Source organism: Callionymus lyra, chromosome 3, assembly GCF_982586985.1.
Source record: "Callionymus lyra chromosome 3, fCalLyr1.hap1.1, whole genome shotgun sequence".
NCBI classification, from domain to species: domain Eukaryota; kingdom Metazoa; phylum Chordata; class Actinopteri; order Syngnathiformes; family Callionymidae; genus Callionymus; species Callionymus lyra.
The window spans coordinates 31236045-31259760 of record NC_141820.1 but is presented as its reverse complement, the minus strand read 5'-3'; the positions used below and the strand labels follow the sequence as shown (position 1 = coordinate 31259760).

At 37.6% G+C, this 23716-nt stretch overlaps 1 protein-coding gene and 1 long non-coding RNA gene across 2 annotated transcripts in view; both read left to right on the top strand.

Moving 5' to 3' along the window:
* LOC148084459 (uncharacterized) overlaps positions 1 to 23716 on the top strand; it is a 267620-nt gene that overhangs the window by 91596 nt on the left and 152308 nt on the right. The gene's annotated exons all lie outside the window — the stretch shown is intronic.
* Positions 6039 to 23126, top strand: nt5c1aa (5'-nucleotidase, cytosolic IAa). The gene is made up of 7 exons (XM_087787545.1): positions 6039 to 6188; positions 11722 to 11766; positions 15083 to 15250; positions 15326 to 15455; positions 18904 to 19026; positions 20722 to 20906; positions 22243 to 23126. Exons 1-7 carry the CDS (start codon positions 6051 to 6053, stop codon positions 22597 to 22599), a joined length of 1146 nt encoding a protein of 381 aa, XP_087643671.1. The 5' UTR covers positions 6039 to 6050; the 3' UTR covers positions 22600 to 23126.

Below are 23716 nucleotides of genomic sequence, written 5' to 3'. Positions count from 1 at the left end.
TAAAAAAAAGAAAAGATAAGGGATTTTGTTGACTCCATGGAACAAACACCAGTTATCGGGGTGACAGCCCAGTGACGTAACAAGCAGCGCGGTAATTATACAGCGTGATGAGATATCACATGAAAAGGCCACGTCTTTCCGCCTGATCCGTTGTTGTTCCACATGAAGAGCTGCAAAACTGACTTCTTCTCCCAACGTAGCGCCGTGTTTTTGTTCTTCCTCCCAAAATGTCACGGAGGAAGCACTTTGAAGGAACTCCAGTGAACTCTGCTCAGATCTAAAATCAATGCGAGAGAGGCTGTGCGTCCGTTGTGCTTCCTTTGTTCATGACATACTAATATGTTTTGCTTTTTTTTAAATTCTTAACTCTAATAGAACAGACCAAACCAGTCGATCTCCTCCTCCTCTTCTCCACTGATAATGTAAATTATAATACCACTGTAATATGTATGAACTCATGTTATATGTATATGTGACACTAGATCTAGATCTACTTTCATATGACGACACTGCTACTGTGTGTGGTGTGTCTGGACACACGTGTTTTGTATCATTTGTGTTTAAGGAGATTGTGAACTGTTTAACCACAATCAAAAGTCCGGAGTATTATTGGAAATCCTTTGGTGTAGATTTTCGTTTGGACAAAAATGGGTGAGCTACTCTGTGTCACCAATCACTGGGTTCATGTCCACATCATGTCACACCTCGACCGCACTTATGATTCAGAGACACATGTTAAACTTTGAAGTTTGAAGACAGTGGATGAGTTCAGATGGACAGAGATACAAAGAAGGTGATGAAATAGCTTTTGGGGGTAAAGATGTCTTTTTTTTATTTAATAATTCATTTTTCACATTTACTCAAAATCCACTGCTAAAATATGCGTTTCTACGTAAAGTAGACCGTTGATTTATTGATAAATTTGGAAAGTTAAATGCAAACAAAACAGATAGATAATTCGATTAATAGTGAAAAACACATTTGATTTAATTTCCTCATTTAAAGTTTCTGCTTCAGAAATTGAGATGTAATTCTGTAAATCTCACCCTTTAAGAAATTGAGTTTCAAATGAAGCTGCTGTCCGTGTAAATAAAGAAGAAGAGAGATCAACATGAAATTAAACAAACTTTGTCGTAAACGTTGTTTTGGTGGACGCTGACAAATGTAAAATATGTTTATACTTTGCACTTTTATTGTTCTTCAACGATGATATTTTCCTCCTTAAATGTTTTTTTTTTTAAATAGAAATAGTTTTATTTTTCTTCCAGCTTAGCTTTAGTTTCTGCCTCTTAGTTTAACACGTGGTTGACTCCATGTGCCAAAAATAGGAATTGTCCAGACTATAAAATATTTGATGTTTGTGAGTGCAGGAGCAGTGTGACACGAATCCGAAACAACAAAAAAAAAAAAACTGTGTGAAATCAACATTTCTATCTGAGGCCTCTGCACCTGTAAAATCGTCCCGATGATAGCCTGGTATTCATTTCGATATTGTCCTGGAATACAAAAGTGTCATTATTTTTGTTACATAGAATAAAACACATGGATGTCAAGTGGTCTTGTTTCAGGTCAGTCCTTCACCAACACACACGCACGACACAACAACAAAGTGAGGCAAGATTATGAGTCACTGCTTTATCATGATGTCATACCACTGCAGTGATGTCACCCTCCTGTTCTCATGGCAACCTGGTATGCTCATGCTGCATTGAAGGGTGCAAAGTGCTGCTACACAAACACAGACACACACCGGTGTGACTCACTTGTTACCGGAATGAATAAAGTCAATTTAGATTATAGTTTTTCATTTAAAAGCCAGTAAGTCACAGGCGTGCAAGTGGTTATTAGAATAATGTCAAGTTCAGATTATAGAAAATGTTTTCGTCAGAACTTACAAAATTAGTTACAATGTTACTTTAATATTTAATATTTTGATAGAGGAAATCTTATATAAATGAAAGTAAAAATGTTATATATTGTATCATGATGTATGCAGGTTCTCAAGTACTGTTAGATGAAGGATTACTGAATTAAAACTGAATATTAAGCATTGAAATCAAAGATTTGTGGATAGATAAAGTACTGTAATTACTTTTATGTGAGGAAATGTATATTAAAGTTAGGTTTTATTAATAAGGATGAACATTGAAAGGATGAATAGATGGATGGCTGAATAGAAATGTATGGAGGGGATAGTAGGCAATTTATTCTGTGAATAAATTATCATCACGGTGCTGCTTTGTGCAGCTCCATCTCAAGTGAACTAAAAATGATGTTGTCTTTATGGGGAATTCACCTGTAATGATGGGGTATATCTTTAAATTAAGCTATTCAAAAATTACTTTAATTTAGTTCTTGAGATAAATCTAAACATTCAAGCCACATTTTTTTAAAGTAAATATATATCTATTATTAGTACCAATTATTATCAACATTAGTATATATATATATATATATATATATATATATATATATATATATATATATATATATTTACACACTGTAGACAAATGTATTTTTATCATGTCTAATATTGATACTAATACTCAAGAACAATAATTAATGTTATTTAAATTATATTGCAAATGAAAAGAAATAAAAAGATACCTCTGTCATGTAAGTACTTACGTTATTTAAATATTAAACAATATACTGTACATAATAAATATCCCACAATAAACAAATCTCAGTAAAGTTTTCAAATGTGTGTACGGCTCGGAATAGCCCCTAGGTGGCACTAAAAGACGGATACAACTGAGGTCCATATGGAAACACTGTTATCAACGTAAATGGCAAATCAGAATCAGAATCAGAAAACCTTTATTAGTCCAACAACAGCAAGAGAAATAAAAACACCCAGAAATAAAAACGAGAAAGAAAATCTAAATGGAATAAAAGATAAATCTGCGCTATATAATATATACACAATCATATTTACTCTATTGCTGATCCCAAAGTATATTATTTATGTAAAGATAATTATCCTGAAACCACCTCACTTTTCTTTCAACCTCAGCTGTCTTACAGAATAATTATGGATCTAAAGAAGTCTGTAATTAAATATATTAGTTTATTTTCAGCACTTCTCGATAAAGTATATGTATTAGTTAATAAATTAATGACTCAGGACCCACCTACTACTACTACTATTATTATTATTATTGTTATTATTATTATAATTGTTATTATTACAATCATTATTATTATTATTACGTCAAAAATGCAATATAAATTGTTGGACTGTATATTTTCTTCAGGTTTTCCCTCTGATTCTGGATGCTTTCATTTATTCTGGTTTGACTCACACAACAGTCTCAAATCTAACATTTGTCCACCAGTAGACCAGAGCCCTGAGATCCTGAACTCAAATGACGTCATGCATGTAAGTTGCTTGATATGCTTTACATAAGAAGTTGCTGAGCTTTTCTTTTCTCTAGAATATTCACTCTGTCCTTTTCTCTAGAAGTTTTGTCAACCAAACTTCTTAAAGAACAATTTGTCCGACCATCATGTTCTCTTCTCAGTGACTTTAGGCAAGTAAAGTGAGGCACAAATAGTTTCCGATAATTAAAAGGATAAATTTAACCAAGCCGCACTAAGTACTCTGGTTAGTGTGTTTCCATCAAAGGTCTCAACAGGAACTTTAGGCTTGAGTAGGGTTGAGGGTGTCTAGCAGTTCTCAGCCCCTAGGCTGACCTACGGCTGGCTGGTACTTTTTTTCTGAGCCAAACCTCTGATACCAAGTTCCTTTAGTAGTCTTTGAATGAAGCAGTGTCATGTTGTTTAGAGGTCAGTAAGTGGCGCAGTTTTAAAGAGCAGAGACCGCCATCTAGTGGATAACTCTTCCCCCGTCATAAAAAGTATTGCAGAGCAGTTGCCTTCTGAAGGACTGGTGTCTGTGGTGACCCACACCTGGTTGTAACACTAGGTGTACCTGTGGGTTAGACTTGCATTGCATCCCACTATGGATGTGTTTGCAACTTGCTAAGTAGCACATTGAAGATTTGCTGAATCTACTCCTGATCGAATATGGTTGGATAGAACAGAGTGTCAAACGTGGCCTCAAATCTAACGTGGTTCTCCACATTCCACTGCTTACTTCAAGGGATTTCCCATCTTCCGATCCACTTCACCCTCTTACCTGCTTCTCCTTGGTAGCTACCATGTGGGAGTTGTCTATGAAGGTTCTCATTCATCCAGGTCATGGTTATCCAAATGGTTCGAAAGCAGTTCAAGTGAGCCTTGTAGAGTTCTAGATAGGCGTTTCACCTCTCATCTGAGAAGCTTCTTCAGTTTCAAATGAGCTGGGGTTAGGAGACAATTTATGGGCTGAAACTCGTTGTTTCCTTGTTTACACACCCATCTCTATTGTACTGAAGAAACTTCTCCGATGAGAGCTGGAACATCCTTCTACAACTCTACACAGTCCAGTTGGTGCACTTTCTAACTGCTTGGACAATGTAGTTGTTATCCTGTCCTGATGTCTTAAAGCAGTCTTTTTCTAGACTAGTCCTCCTTCCGTCTTTCTGTGTGTACCCAGTTAAATAAAAAAAAGAGAACCTTTTTACAACCTTTCAAGTAAAGTAAAGTTTTTTACTTTAGATTTGCTCTGGAAAATGCACTCTGTCCCCTTTGTTGTCTGAGGTTTTTGACAAATCTTAAATATGTAAAAAATAAATTGTGAGAACTCCTTTAAGCCAGAAAAGCACCACATATCTTAAAAAACAAGTTCTGATAATTTACAAAGTTAATTTAAACAAGCAAAAGTATGTCCTTAGGTTATGTTTTACAAATTGTTGTATAAAATTGTTGTTGACATGTCTCTAAACCATACAAGTCTCAATACTGTCCCATGAAGCTTTCCTTGCACTTCAGTCACTGATCACCCCTCAGTCGTCTCTTCTTCTTGCACCCTCCCTGCACTCTCCTCATCGCCACCTTTAATCTCTGTCCAATTCTTATGATTGCCTCCATCATCTGTTATCATTACCGCTCTAACTAACTCTTCTTCCTCTATCTAAGCTGTGCATGTATTCTGTCTAACAATAATACTTTCCATATTGCAGGTGACATGACGTTATTTGCTTATATAACATTATTTTTTTTAAGAAAAGGTTTTCTGTGCTCACTTACTCTGAGCATGTATGACTAAGAGTGCTAATGGCCTCTCGTGGAAACCCTCTGCGCGACCTTGTGCTCTTAAACGAAGGTCGCATCCATAATGTGTTAGCTCAGGGCCAATTAAAGCCCCTGATGCTTCATTCCTTCCCCTCCTCCTCCCTCTTCACCCTTGCTGTTTATTCACCTTCCTATTAAACTGTTCAAAGGTTTCATGTTACACACCCTGTCGAAACAAAAATATGAAAATAAACGTTTATTTAAAAAACTGTGGTATCAATAAGAATAAATGATTCAATAATAGGATTGTTCATTCATGACGTTGTACAATGAAATATTATTATTCCAGGATGGTTGTTGGAATCAAAAGATTATTATGCAGCGTAAGCGGTTTCTGACATTCATTTCCGTGTTTTGAGGCTGGAGACCCCCCTCCCACCTTGACTCGACCCGAGCTGTCTGTCAACAAGCAGGGGGGGCGTGGCCAGGCTGAATAAGGAAGAGGAGCTGTGATTGGTCCGGGGCAGGGCATGGGGCATGAAAACAGGCAGCTCTGAGTGATTGAATGAACACAGAGGGAGAGAGAGAGTGAGGGAGGGAAGCAGATGGATGGAAGCCAGGGACACACTTAGAAAGGACAGACTGCATTTGTGACAGTGTGTGTTGAAGCAGGGATCGGATCATTGTGCCGGCACAACAGTGCATGTCCGTGGGATTCTGTGTCAGTGAGTTCTTGAAGAAAAGTGATTTCTCTCTTTTACCTAGGAGGAGAAAACTCATCTCACCATTTGGCTCCATCAGTTGAGGATCTTGAAACCCCCCCCCCTCAGGAGACTTACTGTCCAGATCACACCTCCATTCAAGAGAACCAAGCAAAAGTGGGAGTTTGCTCCTGAAAGTGGGGGAGTCTGGGGGGACTTTATGTGGTGAAGATGAGTGTCGATGCGGGGTTGGTGGTGAGTGGACAGATGAAGGACCTGAAAGTTTCGGCTTCGGCAAACGGGGACAGGTGGGCCCCCAAAGAAGAGCTGGAACAAGACCACCTGGACCTCGATGCCAAACCCAAACTAGTAAGTTGTGGAGTTTAATGGATTTTTCAAATGGTGAAGAGAAGTGTGACTGACAGGAGCTGGTTTGTTAAGTTACTCACTCACCTGGATAGTTATTAAGATTTGACTTTTGGAATTTAAGATATCATCTATAAAATGTGTATAGTTTGTACTTTTGTAACACTGTTAATTGTCTTCTTCTTTTTTTAAAATCAGCTTTAGAAACTTTAATGTTTGTCTGTATAAACATAAAAAATGTCTGGTAAAGATAATTTATATTAGGTTTTAGGTGCTGTGTATTGAACTATTTGCAAAAATCTGATTTTGTTTTTAGCTGAACAACATTTTACATTCCCTGTAAATGTTCTTCACTTGAAAGATCTCAAATAGATGACACGATTAAAACAAAACATACTTTTAAGTATGATAACTACTATTGTTCAACATCCTCTTTCCTTTATAAGAAAACGAGTATTAAATCTTAATTTAAATAAACACTATAATGATTGAACTAAGAAGGTTGAAAATAATCTTAATCTGAAAATTGTATCATAATTTCACTCATTGATAGATTATTTAACTTTCTTACATACCTTACACGCTGCAAGAGCAAACACAAAGTTAAATAATAGTAATGTTAATTATTTGTTAAAATTAAACGACGTTAAAAAACAGAGCCGTGTTTGTAGATTCATTTGTTTGTTTAAATGATATAACAAGAATATTTTGGTTGAGAAAACAAAGCTCAGAACTCTAGCCCAAAGGTTCACAAACTCTAAATGATCTGAGTTCCACAACCGTGTTAGCAATTTAATCAGCACATAAAAAATACTCCACATTAGTAGCAGGTTAGTGATGAAGCTTCATGAAACACTGTCTTATTTTGTAGAGATCAGTAGGGAGCGCTCTCAGTTTTAAAAAATGAAGTGAGGTTTCAATAGAATACCTTTACAAAGCAGATAAGAGAGTGACATCTATTGGACTCTGATAATATTGCTACTACCAGGAACAAAAATAAGGTTGCCATAGCGGATAAAAGACGTTGGACGTTCAAAAGCTTAAACGACTGTCGTTGCTGGATGACATTATAGCTTTTAACCCACCACACCACTCTAAGAACGACATCCATCCCCCTTAATGCTGTTGCAGGATTCATTTGGAAGAGCTTAACAACACTGGTGCACGTGAGAATCCTGCAAGAGTAATGGATCAGAGATTATAAAGGGATTTGTCTCCTGTGTCATTTGAGTGATTCATCCTAGTGTTGTCGTCTAACATTCAGACAATCCTGAGTATGGCAACACACTTTGACAAGAGCAGAAACACTGCTACTAATAGCTATAATACAAATAAATATGCAAGACATGAGGTGGTTGGAGTCTTTTTCGTTTCGAGTTACCGCATATCAAAGCCAAAAAATCAAGCTGGGCATTTGCCCATTTTGATTTTTTTTACCACTAAAAATATCTAGATGTGCTTGTTTTTTTCTTTGAAAGTTACAATAAAATATCAAATCAATTTTAAGTTGGACTACTTAAACTACGTGTACTAGTCAATGAAAGTTGCTTATTTGTGTATGAGGAGAGGAACAAACAGTGACTGGAAAGTGCAAAAGAAAAAGAAAAGAAAAAATTCACAAGCTTTAAAATGTGTGTTCTTGTATCTAGAAGGAGCAATGTTAGTCTTCTTTTCTTATCAAAATGTTTATTATAATTACAAAATACAATTCATTTGTTATCCATGTATAAAGCTACATGTTAATTTATTATTTAGTTGTTTATTTACTTTAGTTATATAGGATCAGGATCGAAAATAATGAATCTCTGGTAAAGTCAAGGCATGATTTTAGGTTGGCAAGGAAAGAGCGAATTTACAGATCGACAGACATGCCAGATAGTGGTTCTATATGGAAGGACCAAAAACAACAGATCCAACAGCCTTCCTGTCCAATGTCATCGCTTTTAATCACAGCACAGTGATAAGAGGGGGAGATTTAAATGGAAGCATGTTGTGGTTTTATCATGACAGCCTTTCACCAAAAAAACTAAATATATTAAAAACGAAGACCGAATCCAAAAATATTCTAAAAGAAAAATTTAAAAAATGGATCGACATTATAGAGAGAATTTTATCAGCGATATTGTGTGGCTGACTGTCTGTAAGGCAACAAACTGTACTGTATGAGTTTTTGCCACTGACAAGACTTCCACCGAGTAAGCAGTGAATTTGTTATTCTTTCAAATCCGACAAAGTATCAGGATTCTGAGGCCCGTACGCAAAATATACAAATAGAAAGTTTGTATCTTCAGATTATTCCTTTATAGTGTATGTTTATTCAACTGGCCTTTCTATAGTTAGTAGTTCTACAGTTTCTTGTTTTCTGTTTGACTGCACCGTGAAGAAGCGATTAAAGGACTATTTTGAGACAGCTGACATATTATATGCATATATATATATATATATATATATATACTTAACTGTATATGCAGAAACGTATCGTTTAGTAGCTCATAAGTTCCAAACATTAAGAAACCTTAGACTGAGTTGTCAAATGCTGTCTGTCAGGACACCCCGTGAGACCATCATTAAAGAGGTGTGAGACCACCTTGTCTGTGATTCTGCCGAAATGTAACACCTCAACTAATCGAAGCACAGAAGCTGCAATATTAAGTGTCTCACTGAAAACCGAGATGGGTAATGAATGTGTTACACACTGTAGTTCAGCTGTCCTGATCTTGACCTGGAGCTGGCCAGTGTGCAGACTGGTCATCTGTACTCTAGCTATACTTCTTCATCTTCAAGTCTTGAACTGGGTTCTTTGAACAAAGACATCATACGTGTGTCAAACTCATGGCCCGTCAAGTTATTTAATGTGGCCTTCAAGGTGGTCATCCCAAAATCAAAGTAGACTAATGATCATGTTGACGTTAGGATCCATAAAGATTCCACTGCTCAAGATAAGAAACAGAGATGACAAATGTACACAATTATACGGAGACTTCCTATAACAGTTAAATTGAGGTTAAAAGAAAGGTTCTAAATATAAAATTTGTCTGGCCCGAGACCAAAATGCTAAAAGATGGATGATCTTTATAAGAGAGTGGTTTGTTTTCAATACCAGGTTCCTCCTTCAGTGTACTACTCTCCTTCAACTATACTTTTTGAAGGATAAAAGAGAAATGATGGAGTCTAGTTTAAAATGGAGCTAAAATAAGGATATTCAGAACTGCTATTTTTTTGACCAATCTCTGTCAAAGCTTTTATAGTTTTTTTGTTTTCCACTGAACTTTAATATAGAGGTTACTTAAGGTTCTGCATTAATAGCTATAATTATGGGGTTCACGAATCGTGGAATAAATGCTGGATAAAATGAATCTATTTGTATATTTTGTTTAGCTCATACAGTACTGTGGTGCCTATCCCAGTTTACTTGGAGGAAGAAATACTCATGACAGGTTTCCATTGAGGAGCATATTTTATAGTATATAGCAGTGTGAGCAAGTCGTTTCTGACATTGCATTAAGTTTCGTATAATATTTACTGGCTGAAATAACCAGGAAATCTGGTTTAGTTTAATAAGCGTCTGAAGAAAGCGATAAAAAAATGGAATGACAAACACATGTGACAAAGGATGATAAAGAAAATACATTTAAAAATCGAATTAACCAAAATCATCCATAGACAGGAAGAGTAGAGAAGCAAGTTAATCCAGGTGCATTATGGGACTTACAATCTTGAAAAAGCGCTGAATTTATGGAAAACAATATCGATATGGACACATTGGAATTTGTCATGTGGTTGTCTCTTATGTCCCCTTTCCCTCACCTCTGAAACCTACCCTGAGAGGTCAGTAGTCTAAATGCTAACTTTCAAGGTATTTTGTTGAGCAGTTTGGAGTCTATAAGACATTAAGATCAGGTAATAATATTTTTGACATTTCTTTAAGAGGCCTGGAGAGTGTAAACTGTATATTGATGAATTGAAACTGGTCTTTAAATCAAATGAAATAAAGACATTTTCTCTCTACCAACCGCACAAATCCAGAAAACCCAAGTGAGTTGTCTCCAACTGCAGTTAAATCTGCTGTAACCTACAACTGACTTCTCCATTAGTGGCCTTTAAGGCAGCTATTAATATCAGCCCCGCCACTGTCCACCCACACTCTCTTTCACCTTATACCCCCTCCTGGTTTCCCTTGTTGCCCCCCCTCCCTCCGTTCTCTATGGTGGGAGACTGGAAATCCCACCTGATGACTCATGACTTTCTGCTTCTTGCTGATGTCATCATGCCACTCAAGAATGTCGAGCACCGTGATACATAGAACCAATGAAGAGCAGTCATGGTTGATAAGCACCCGGTCGATAGGTTGACGGTCGCTGCCAGGGGAGCCGCGTGGTCGAGGCATGTCGTCGGGGGAGAGGGCAGGCTGTAAACACTAGCGGTGTCGGATCACAGCTAAGACCCGGACCTTTGCTGCACGACTGCTCTCGCACTTTATTCATAGAGCTCTGCATGAGGCCATGACTTCAGGACCGAAGAGACCCTTACACAGGTGTCAACATCTTTTCTGATGATGTATGTGACATTTTTGAACCCACATCCTGTCCAACTCCTGCTGGCCTGAGTTCAACAACCATTGCAAGAGCTTGCAATGGTTGTTGAACATGTTTTTCCGGTCCTTATTTAGTCAGCGCGATATGAAACCGATTTGATATATGTAATGATTTTTATTATTAGTTTCGAGTTCAACTCTAAATATAAGTGTTTAAACCTCCTTCTCTCTTTTCCTTGTCTTTCTTTGCGTATTTATATGCCTTAAAGTAAATAAAAAGAAAACTGAAAACAATATTTTTGTGATAAATAATTATTAAATGTGTTATCTCTATTTTTTTGTATTTAAAAACCAAAATGAAAGACTTTTAACATATTTTATAATAGCTATTCCTGTTGATATACTAACTAACAACTAAGGAAAAACCTTTTCCTTAAGTAAAATGAATGTAGGTTGAACAGAATTACCAAAGCCTGAGTAGAACAGCTGGCTAAGATATGTGTATGTTTCTCATTACTGACACCACTGTTTAATAAAAGCGAATAAATAAAAACTAAAACTAAAAAAAGGGAAATAACTTAAAACGTAAAACTTTACGTAACGTCTATCACTCAATTTTAATTTTCTATTACACAACTCAAATATAACACCTTGCTACACAAACATAAAATGTTTTTGGTTGTATTAACACATTCGACAATGTTGATGCACATTTTCCTGATAACATTTTTTGACAAAGTAGCACAGCTTGGCAAATTTCTGAAAAATCGAACAGTTTTTCATTCATCTGATAAAATTGTATTTTGTGTTGAACCATTCTAGAATCTCGAATTATATACTGCGTTATCTTTACATGCTTTTAAACAAAATGTAATTTCACTTAAAACTGTATTTATTTATGGCGTTTTAGTGATTCTGTTTTATGCTGACACAGCAGTATCTCCTTAATCACTTGACTGTAACAATCTTTCACATGAGTAAAATAAATCTGCTTCTGCCAAGGTGACAGGGAGACAAGTCCGAAAAGTGGAAGGGGGAGTTTTTTTCGTAAGTATGTTCCTTCATCTTGCATAGGTTCTCTTCCATCATGTTTGACCTTTTCACCTCTTGCTTTCCTCTTGTGTGATGATCTGCACGAGCATGTCCACTAATGACCCGAGCGACTGGTCCTGTGTGTCGATGGAGGTCATGGAACCGAAGTGAACCGAGGAAACGTAATGAGTGAAAGAGACAAGGGGAAAAAAGGATAATTTTTTATAAAAGATGCAAACAAATAATTATGATTATATCGTCTGATATACTATATTAATACAAGAGATATATTCACATCAAAACTATTTGTTGTTGTCTGTTTATGTGGAATTTGAAGAATCATTTTTGCTTCTCACAGTCAGAAAAAGGCATTTGCTTTGGTGATCTGTGTATATCAAAGAAAGAAAAGTAACAAGCATCAACACTAACATGTATATTATTTAACAGGCAAGAAAAAAACATGTTAATGGAATCTTAACTAGAAGGCTGTAGTTTATAAAAACATCAAACATCACATGGATAATTTTGGGTCGAAAAATATGTTTAATGAGACTTAATAATAACTTAAATGATTTAGTGAATTCGATCTTAAAATTACATAAAACTATTAGCAATCGGAACAAACCATGGTAAAGGGAAACTAATGCATTGATTTAAGTGTGTCTTAAATATATAATGTACCACTATTGTACTCATCAATTAAACAAATTCTGTTCAATTCTAATTAATTTTTATTTTATTTTATTTTAGAATCCCTTATTAGTCCCGCGAGGGGAAATTCAACCATTCACACATACTGATGTGAGTAGGCTGCACACTTAATCCAGTCACCTCCAAAGTGGAGCCAGGAGGAGGAGTGAAGCCATTATTAGGTCATAATCCATTAACCTCTCGTTCGCTGAGATTTCAGACGGAGGAAAACTTTATAAAGTAATAACTTAAAACATGGCCATGATGAGGAACTTACTGCATCTTGGAGAGGAAGACTTTAATGTCTGAAACATGTCTGTAAGTTAGGAGAGTTGGGTTTTATATTTAAGTAAATACAAAAATGTTTAACATTTTTAGCTGTAAGAGATCGGTAAAATATCTTTGTACTTTCTTAGAGTATACTTAACAATTTTTGCTTAAGGTTCATTTCTAGCAAAGTAACTTAATTTGTTGAGTGGATTAGAAGAGCTAGAATGGATACAATCCAATGAACTCTAAATCCTTGTTGCTAACAACAAAACAATTATTCACTTTCTCGCAATATAGAAATTATGCTGATGCAATTATATGTTGGATTTATTTCGTAAGAATCAATCAATAGAATCCGGGACCAGAAGGCATTAACTAAGGAATAGTTCAATAGATGTTCACTGAAGGGTCGAGTTCAGCTCTGAAGCGCAAACAAGCTTTTTTGCCTCGTTAGCTTTTATAAACACCGACACACTCATTACATAAACGGTCAGACTTTATTATACAGTGTTGGAGGTGAGATGGTACTTGGTACAAAGCACACAGATGAGATATTGGACAAAGTGTCACAATGGAATAATTCCTTTTAACAATGCATACATATTTAAAAAAACAAACATTTAGAACATTCCTCATCTTACTAAATCCATTCCTTCAGCCTGTTGACTTAAAATCATGCGACTGAAGGAGGTAAGTATACGTGTAAACCCAGGTCTGTCCATCCAAGGCTAAATGGAGCCACAGCTACTCAGCGCCGGTTTGTCTGCGGCCTTTTTACTAGCAGTGCACCGTACATTCTTTTATCTTCGCTTCGTGCTAACATTTTAAGACTTTTATTTCCATGAACCTCATAACACTTTGAACTTAAAGATTGTTTATATTTAAGGACAGGTGCAGATGTTTGTGTACGCATACCTGCGTGCTCTCACGGCCTGCCAGGTATCATCTCGGCTCAGCTGCCGACAAACAATAACCAACTTTGTTCAAGATGGAATGTATCTCAACCCCTTTTAAACTGTACTCTTGCATGCACAACAACAACCCCTGTCATGTGATTTACATATATGTCAAAGGATTACTGGCATGTGTAACATTCCGTAAGGTGGAGTAGTACATGTTAGACAATACTTTACTTACTTACTTACTTACAATGCATACTAACAGTCATTGTTTACATCTTCGTGTGTTCTTTATTTTGACCTATGATGAGATGGCACAGAGAGTTCGTCTTCCATCAATGAAATTGGTCTGTGTTACAGTCTTTCATGCAGTTGTGATGTTTGTACCAAACCAAAGCATCACTCTCTATGCATTATATGCATCAACATAAGACCAGGGCTGTGACCCAAATCGTGCACGTCTGCACATATACTTGATATTTTAAGTGCGCAAGTGGGAATGAACGGAAGATGTTTCACTGATGAACAATAATGGCTGAGGAAAAACACATTTTACCACAAAACAACAACTTAATAACTTGTTGGCGATATGGTTCCAACGGCCGGATGCAATCAGCGTTGAAAGTAGTAGAAGAAGAAGCTGTCGAGTCATTTCCGATAAGTGCGGAAGTGTATGATATGAGACAGTACTACCCTGTTGAAATTTGCTCGCTGCGCTGCGCAAGTGCACTGTCTTACAGTGTACTGTTAAGTAGTGCACTTGGAGAAGTGCATGATTTGAGACACAGCCCAGATCTTTTCCCACGGTCGATAACCCAGGTGGTAGATAAAAATGTCCCCAAGCCGACCCAACCACAATCCCCCCTAAATCTCAGTAAGTCACCAGGAACCACCCCAAAAATCATTTATCTAAACACAACGACAGATAAAAGAAAATGTAAAAAAAAGGTGAAATGAGTACTACTTGAGTAACCCAGCTAAGCCAAGTTGCCTTTGGTTGGTCCTGGATCAATCGCCGAGTGTTTTTTTGTGAAGACAAACTTCATTTGTCATTTATCGTCAACCATTGGTTCCCTTATTGGGGTTTAGCTTTACATACCTAAACAGACTTGGGCTTTCCAAAAAATATTTTAGGGTTGCATTTCAAGATTCAACAAAAAGAAAAGGACCACAACTTTAGTTACTAATAGTGATATGTAACAAAAGTCCAACCTCTATAAGTGCAAGGCCTGTTGTTGTTGTCGTCTCAGATGCATAAAGCAGCAACAGACGTTCAATGAAATCTCCAGCTTCGCTTAGTTTTCCCCTTAATGCAGCTTCCTCTGAAAAGGCTAACAATGCACAGAGTGTTGAATGTGTGGTTGTATGGCACACTCATCTATCAATCCATCACTTCCTACATGGTTTTAACAATTCTGGGTGAGTCAGGGTTGTCTTGACCATTTCCTTCACTTCTACTCTTTTTTTTGCAGCCAAAGCCAGAGAATGCGGTGACTGTGGCGGTATCGTCGCGGGTTCTGTTCCGAACTGAAAGGGAGCAGAAGGTGTTTGAGCAGCAGGGCGTGGAGGAATACCTGAGATATCAGATTGAACATGAAAATGAACCGTTTGCTCCTGGACCGGCTTTTCCCTTCGTCAAGGTGAAAGTCTGCTAATACGTATATTTTCTCCTTAGAAAGTGCTTCTAGAGTAATTTGGTTCTACTGTGTTCACAGGCTTTGGAGGCAGTGAACACTCGCCTGAGGGAGTTGTATCCAGAGAGCGAGGAATTGTTTGATATCGTCTTGGTGACGTACAACCACGCCCATGTGGGAATTCGTCTCATCAACACGATCAACCACCACAGTGAGTTTAAATGATACAATAATGGTAAAGTGGAGGCGGTGTGGTGCAATGGTGGTGTTGCCAATGTGTGAGCCCAGAAAAGATTGTGGCTCTTCACCTGGACCAGGATAATAGGGTACAGAAGTAACAGTCAAGGCCATTCCAAGATGCACTTGGATGCTAATACCTGTGTTACGGTTTATCTGTCTCCTTGTGCCAGTGATTATGCCCTTTTTTTGTTTTTTGGCTATACGTTATACTTTACATCCTATAGCCTCTACCTGGACTTACTATAAGACAAAACGATCACCCAAACATCTGAACTGTTATTTCATTTGGCAACTGGTGTCTGTTGAGCTAGAGATTAAGGAATATATTCATTGCAAATAATTCTCCAGGCCGGTTGCAGGGAATTCCAACATGTTCGATCTTTTCTAAGACTAATCAGGTCTTGGAGTTGCAGCGATGCCGCGGTGACCTTTTTTTCCATGACAGGCGATGACTGTCTGAGATGTCTCCTGGCAAGTCGCCGCAACATATTTGCTGCGGCAGTCACTGCTTAGTCTCCACCGTTGAGATACTACCTCAAAGTAGTGATGGTCTGATGAAACGTTGCTTCATGAAGCTTCATCACTACCTTTCACTACCTTTAAGTCTGCTTGACTGATTCCATGGGATGAACTACAGTTTTTTCCTCTTGGGAATTTGGAATAAGAAGCACCTAAACTTTCTCTTCTTACGTTCATTGTTCATCTTATTTCGATGACAAACTACGGACCTCATTGTACATAGAAAAAATGGTTTCTGTCAAAATTGCTCATTTTGTAACCTCTTTCAGAAGTCTTTTTGCTGATGTCCCTGCCATTGAGTTAATCAGAATTGTGTAAAAAAAAAAAAAGTGTTAAAAAAAAGGGTATTTGGAGGTTAAACTAAATAGGTAAATGGGAAACTATAAGACAGTGACTTTCCAAGGACCACACTGGCAAGAGTACCCTACAGACGGGACAAAAAAATATAGTTCAGATTCTTAAAGTCACATACCTGAAATTATTTTTTTAATATTTAGTGTAAATATTAGTTTTATTTTTACTCTTCACTATGTAACTTTTTCTGGAGAGTCAGTGAGTATCACTTGACCACCAAACTGCTCTACGATCGCTCTTTAACATTTGGTTTAAAAAATAACAATGAAAGGTCTGACGAACTACAAGATACATCATAAAATACTGGTTCTTGAACATCTACTGCTGAGGTCTGGGTTGCTTGTCTGCTGTACTGTGAGATGATGTCAATCAAGTAGACCTGCTAACCTGGTTTACTTCAATTCGATTTTATTTAAAGAGTCATATCAAAGGTTATCTCAAGAAACTTTAGAGTTTAAGTAAGACAATATGAGAAAAATAGGTCCCAACAAACAATGAGTGAACCAGTGTGACAGTAGCGAGGAAAAAGTTCATTTTATAGGGCAGAAACCTCGAGCAGAACCAGACTGATGGCCTCCTGCTGTGACCTCAAGTTAACATAAATATACAAAAAAATGCAAATGACATGGGAAACGATTTCTTGAAATCTGCTTTATCCGACTCAGTCACTGTACTGCTGAAGTAACATCTTCCACATGGACTGCAATGGCATCAATTCCTAGTTTAACGTCAAGGATGTAAAAGGCTATCATGGAATAATTCATTAAGGATCTGAGACGCAAACCCGCGTCGGACATAAACAACAAGTGTATGAACAGCTGACTGTCTGGATCCTTCCCAGGCGATCCTGTAGCTACACTTCCTGTTGAGGATGTTTTCAGATCCTTCGAGTCTGGGTCAACATTGTGTCTTGTGGGATGGAAGAGGCAAAAACAATAGACAACCCTCCCGGGTGTTCCCATCTCAGATCTCACTGGTGGTTCTCTGCACGCGGGGGGACGACTGCCTCCAAACACGTTCCCCCGAACTCTGGCATTTGCTTTCGGAACACACAACACACATAAATAAAGTCTGGTGAGGTTTCTTTTCAGTAGGAGTGTTGGTGCACCAGCAGGATCTGACCTTATGGTAGTTTATGTTACGTAGTCAAAGCAAGTTGCCTAGAATAAACAAATACAGTTAAATTGACAGTGGATATGATTTTGCATTTATAATGGAATTTTTGTGTTTGTTCCTCTGATCTTATTGTCTTGGAATCCAAAACCGCTCGAGAGAATTAGCATTTGGCTTCTGACCTATCGGTGAAAGGCAAGATCAGGTCAAAGAAAATTGGGAACATGGGGGGCAGAAGAACCCTCCTGGAAAATACAAAATAATTTAGATGGTTTTCAATTAAAGACTTTTATACCCAAGCAACAATAGCTATATAATTCTAAATTAAATTAATTATCTTAGCGTGCTGTTATCCGTGAAATGACCTCTTGTACTTGACTTACTTCAAAGTTGTCTTGAGTCAGATGTAAAAAGTATTCATGATCTCCAGCATGGAAACTGAACCCAGAGTGTCACCCGAGGATTGGTCTTTGATGTGACCGGAGCTGGAGACTGTTGCTCCTGTCGACTTCCTGCTTTGCTGCATTCATTATATGTTTGGCTCAAGAAAACATCTATTCATCTCTACTGAGGTCAGGGTCTCATGGCTGCCCACACTGGAAAGATGAAAGTACTTCTGGGAAAAGGTTTGATGTCGGCAAAGGTCCAAAGTCAGTAAGAAATCGCTCATAAAAGTCAAGAAGTCAGGAGTGGGATTAATTGAGAGAGAATCATATCTTTCATTGACTCTAAAAATAAAGACTTGTTTTTTTTCCCATGGATTTCAAACACAAATCAAATGTTTATTTAAAAATATTTATTTTTGTTAATTTAATAAATGTGTGTTATAGAAATGGCTCTCAAATCCTTCATATACTTATGGTTCCACGCACACGGCTCAGGACCAGAGGAGAGAAATCTTTTCAGGCTGTTGCTCCTAAGCTTTGGAACGATCTTCCTCTCTCTTTGCGCTTGATGGAGTCTACTGACTCCTTTAAGAAACACCTTTAGACGTTTCTATTTGTTCAGGCTTTTCCTTGAATTTCTCGAACTCCTGTGTTGTTCTCAGTATTATCTTGATCTTTAAAGTATGTACTTTTTTGAGTATTGTTTTGATTGTCTAAGCGCTTTGTGACCCTGGTCTCGAAAAGCGCTATATAAATAAATATTACTTACTTACTTACTTACATATGCCGGTTATGACATCATCAGGCAGGGGCAGCCATGAATAACTGTTAAAAACATTGCTAAACAGTGCAGATAAATTAATATGTTTTTTTTAAGCCTCTTATAGATGACTGACTACAAATAAAACAGCTTTATCTCTAGTTGGTATTTATAAATGGCTATTAATCACCAGCAACATGGAAGATTGTGATGCTCTCCTTTCTTATCTTATCAGTCGCCATCGATCACATCCACATTAGAGTGTTTTCATGTTGTGTTTTCTCCAGATCTTTTCATCGAGCGCTTCTGCATGACCGGAGGAAGCAGTCCGATCGGCTACCTGAAAGCTTGGCAGACCAACCTCTACCTGTCTGCTGATGCTGATAAAGTCAGAGAAGCTTTGTCTGAAGGTGAGCTTCAGCAACACAGATGTTTTAAGATACATTTTCTCGTTTGCTTTATGTGCTCTGAAAGGGATAAAGGGACAAACCGGTTTGTGATTTGGGCACATGAAGGTTTCTGGTGTGCACATACAATTATTTTGCTCACAAAATTATCTCGCCCGCACGTTAAAGGTTCTAGTTTATGGCGCGCACATAAAAGGATCTGGTACACACATTCAAATTTACAGTGTTTACGCAAATCTAGGGGCCCCTGTGGACAAGTTTAAAGTGGGCATTATATTCACGGAATTCATAAGAAACATTTTTCCACTTGTTTATAAGTTTATTTTTTGAGAAGACTTGACTAAAGAAAGTGTCTTGATGTGCCAAGAGTCACAGGATAATTTTGTTACAGGGAAAATATAATCTATTTTAGAAACAAATCACCTTTAAGTACTTATCAATAGAACAGAAATTATATAAATTATTTTTTTCTGTCTGTGTCTGACCGGGGACCTCTGGTGCGCTTTTAATGGGGCTGAAATCTAGTTAAAGAGGATTTGTGTTTTTATAATTGTTAAAAAACGGTGACATATATCCTTCACAATAGATTTGCTTTATGCTTTATGCCATTAGGGGGCGACAATGCTTTGTTATATTTATGGTTTTTGATTTAAAAAGTGGTTATAGAGGTATGAGAGCGATCAATAAATCAATATTATGGTTTTAATTCAACACCGATGTGAATATGATGACACTCTGGATAAAGTGCTGTTAAAGTGGACCTCAGAGGACAAGTTAAGTTAAGAAGAGTGGACTTAGTGAGCCACTTATACATCAAACAAACATGCGAGAATTTGTTCAGTGTACACAATCTCCACCACAGACTTGCTCTGATGCACTGAAGTGCTGCAGAGAGTAAACCACTGATCCTGACAGTCAATCAGCTCAAAATCAATAAAAAATCAGCATCAGTCACAGAAATCAGGGAGACAAAGAGATGTGTTAGGGTCTTATCTAACACAGTAAAACACAGATTTACAATGAAAAGTTTAATATGTGTGAGATGTTCAATTACAGGTTTTGGACTACAAGTGTGAAATAAAGGAGAAATAAATCAATGTGATTGATTAGTCACAAGCTGACCTCTCAAACCTTTCAAGGTGACAGCATTAATCAAGTGAAACACACACACAAACCACACACACACATGTCACACGCGTGTGCACACACAGTGTCCTTGACATTTCCTTTGTATTGTAGCATTATTAGAGGACGTGAGTTCATCAAACTAATAATATAAAACTAATGTAAAAGGTAATAACAGAAGTTTACACGTACTTTATCGTATTTTATATTTTGTTTGACGTTGTTAAAAAAATTGCTTTTTTTTTTTAATATATATTATTATTATTTCTAGGCTTTGGTTATCTTCTTTTTATTGGCTTAACAGCCCCAAATACTCTTGCCTACTCACATCAGTATGTGTGAATGGTTGAATTTCCCCTCGCGGGACTAATAAGGGATTCTAAAAACACTATAATGAAACCTGTTTCTGCTATATAGTCAAGTGTAGTTCCGGTATTTCATTCCACTCGAGGGCGCTAAAGAGTTAGACATGATGAACAAGATCTTAAGAGCCTGTAATACATGTTTGATGACAGTCAGACAGTTCAAAAAAGCTGGGCTGGCTCTGATCTTCTGCATTTGTGTTTTTTTGAGGCATCGCGGCAGCAACGATGTTCGCGGCAGAGAAACAGACGGAGGTCTCCATGACTCAGCTCAGGGTGGCGTTTGATGGCGACGCTGTCCTCTTCTCTGATGAGTCCGAGAGGATATTCAAGGCCCACGGCCTGGACAAGTTCTTCGAGCATGAACGGGACAATGAGGACACGCTGCTCGATCATGTAGGTCGTCAGTCAAAGCTAACACCAATGATTGAAAACTGCCTAGAAAACTGCTGCTGGCGTTTTTTTGTCCATCCATCCATCTATCCATCCATATATCCATCCATCCATCCATCTCTTTATCTCTATCTATTAATCAATCCATGCATTCATCCATCCATCTCTTTATCTCTAACTATTTTTCCATCCATCCATGTATCATCCATCCATCTCTTTATCTCTATTATCATCCATCCATCTCTTTATCTCTATCCATTATCCATCCATCCATCCATGTATCCATCCACCCATCTCTTTATCCCTATCTATTATCCATGCATCTCTTTATTATCCATCAATCCATGTATCCATCCATCCATCCATCTCTTTATCCATATCTATTATCCATCCATCCATCTCTTTATCCCCATCTATTATCCATCCATTCATCTATGTATCATCCACCTCTATCTCTAGCCATTCATCTATTTCTTCATCTCTATTTACTGACATTACCTAGAGATACAGATGTAAAAAGGAGCACAATTACTGAAAGAGAAAGTTAGTGTAACCAAGCGTTCTTTGTTTAGAGAAGATAAAGTGGACAACAGTTTTTCTTTCGTTTCTCTCCCCAACTTGTGCAGATGCTCAACGGCGAGAGCGCTGCCCTACACATAAATGTGTGCCAACATTATTCTTACAGAAGTAACACAGTCTGTTACTGCAGTGAGTAACCGAGTGTATTCGCGTGGGAAACAATGAGGCTCGGACTTAGTTTGTAGCTGTGCAGCGCGCACGTCTTCTTTACTTTCGTCATGTGGAACACACCCCCAACAACAAGGAACTCGATCCACTTCCTTTTCAACCCCTTCAAAATAAAACAGCGGAAATAAATATTAACACAATGGCAAGTACCTAGAAGTCCTTTACAGTGACATATATAAGGCATTTAGAATTACAAACACTGACATTCGGATTCACACAGGATTAGTATTTCGTCAGTGTTTGGCGAATTAAAGTAGGTAATTTGCGGGGGAATTATTACATTACAAATCACAGGCATAACGCATTTAAATGGGATTAAAACTCAGACATTCTCTGCAATTATTGCAATTTACCAGAGGTCCCCAGGTAATACTTATCCTGTGCGAATCGGACATAAGATACACAAACTCAATAGTCCAGTATTGTGATCGGTCTATTGGCCGTTATTGCAAAATCATGGCATGCCATCATTTTCACACTGACTTAAGACCTTGGACACATAAAGTTGTTTTCAGGTGTAAGCGTGAGTTTGAACAAATGTTAAGGCTCTATTTGGCTCTTCACTCCAGTATCATCCCACTTGTTCCAACAGGGTCCATTGAAAGGCTTCTTGGAAGCACTTGGGAAGCTCCAAAAAAAGTTCTACGCAAAAGGCCACCGCTTGGACTGTCCTATCCGGACCTATCTGGTCACAGCTAGAAGTGCAGCCAGCTCTGGGATAAGAGCGCTGAAAACCCTTAGAGCCTGGGGCCTGGAGATTGATGAGGCCCTATTCCTAGCTGGCGCTTCGAAGGGCCCGATGCTCGAGAAGATACGACCTCACATCTACTTCGATGACCAGATGTTCCACGTAGAGGGAGCAGCGGAGATGGGCACCATCGCTGCCCACGTGCCTTATGGCATTGCACAAAAACACATTAGCAGAAACAAGTCCGGAGTCGGGAAGTAGACAGCAGGCCCGGGCATTTCAAGAAACACTCTCTTCCACCATGAGATGTTGCGAATTATCAGGGGAAAACTGCAGAGTCAGATCAATATTGACACATTAAGCTCTGGGATGTGATGATGCCAAAGTCAGTTTCCCAACTCATCCGACTACTGTTGGGATCCCACTTTGTACCAGCATGGACACACCAATGATTGATCTACACTAAGGTCAAGCACATAGAGTCCAAATATCTGTTTGGATACTTAACATAAGCCATGCATGAAGCTAGATGTACTTTATATTAATGATAGATTAAACCAACACAAATGTGGAAAGCCATGACTTTGATCAGTGCCTTACCTTTAGATTACCACTGGGGGAGTCATACGAGTTGTGAGTTGTATTCCTGTAAAGTTATTAAAACATCAAATTAAATATATTTAGTCCATTATTTGTCAATAATTATTTATGTGCAGAAAACAAGTGCCCTACTAGCATGAATGCAACTCATAATCTCCGCCCTAGATTTAGGTCAATTGTGTTTTTTTATTTGGATTGTACTGTATTTCACTTAGTAGAAAAGAAATTGAAGATGAACTTGACTTGACAAAGACATGAAATCTCCATTTGAAAGTGAACAATGTAGCATTTTTGTTGACACGACTGCATCACGTTTGTAAATGAGCAAACGCCATCTGATTTTTCGTGGTGTTTTCTGTCTTGAAATGTCCTAAATTGTACTTTTAGAAAATATATGGACTTGCATGTGGTTTGGGCACAGTCTGGATTATATATTCTCGGCCATAGTAAAGATAAACAAATATATATTTATTGTTATTTATTGTTTCAAATTACCACAAATAGTCAACCTTGATAAGATAATTTATTGATTTTTTGCAAATGCCACATTATAGACATTCACAATCTATACTTTTCATTAAACTTTTTGTGACTATATTGTGGCAATAACGGTAATAAATGGTGTGAATTGGACAAAAAAATAACTTGTTAACCAACCCACAGTTCTGCAGATTGGCAGCTGTTCATCTGTTCTGAACATCGTACACACAGCTAATTATTAATATAATAATTATGTCATGAGGATGTGTCTGTATGCCATATTTATATCAACCAATAT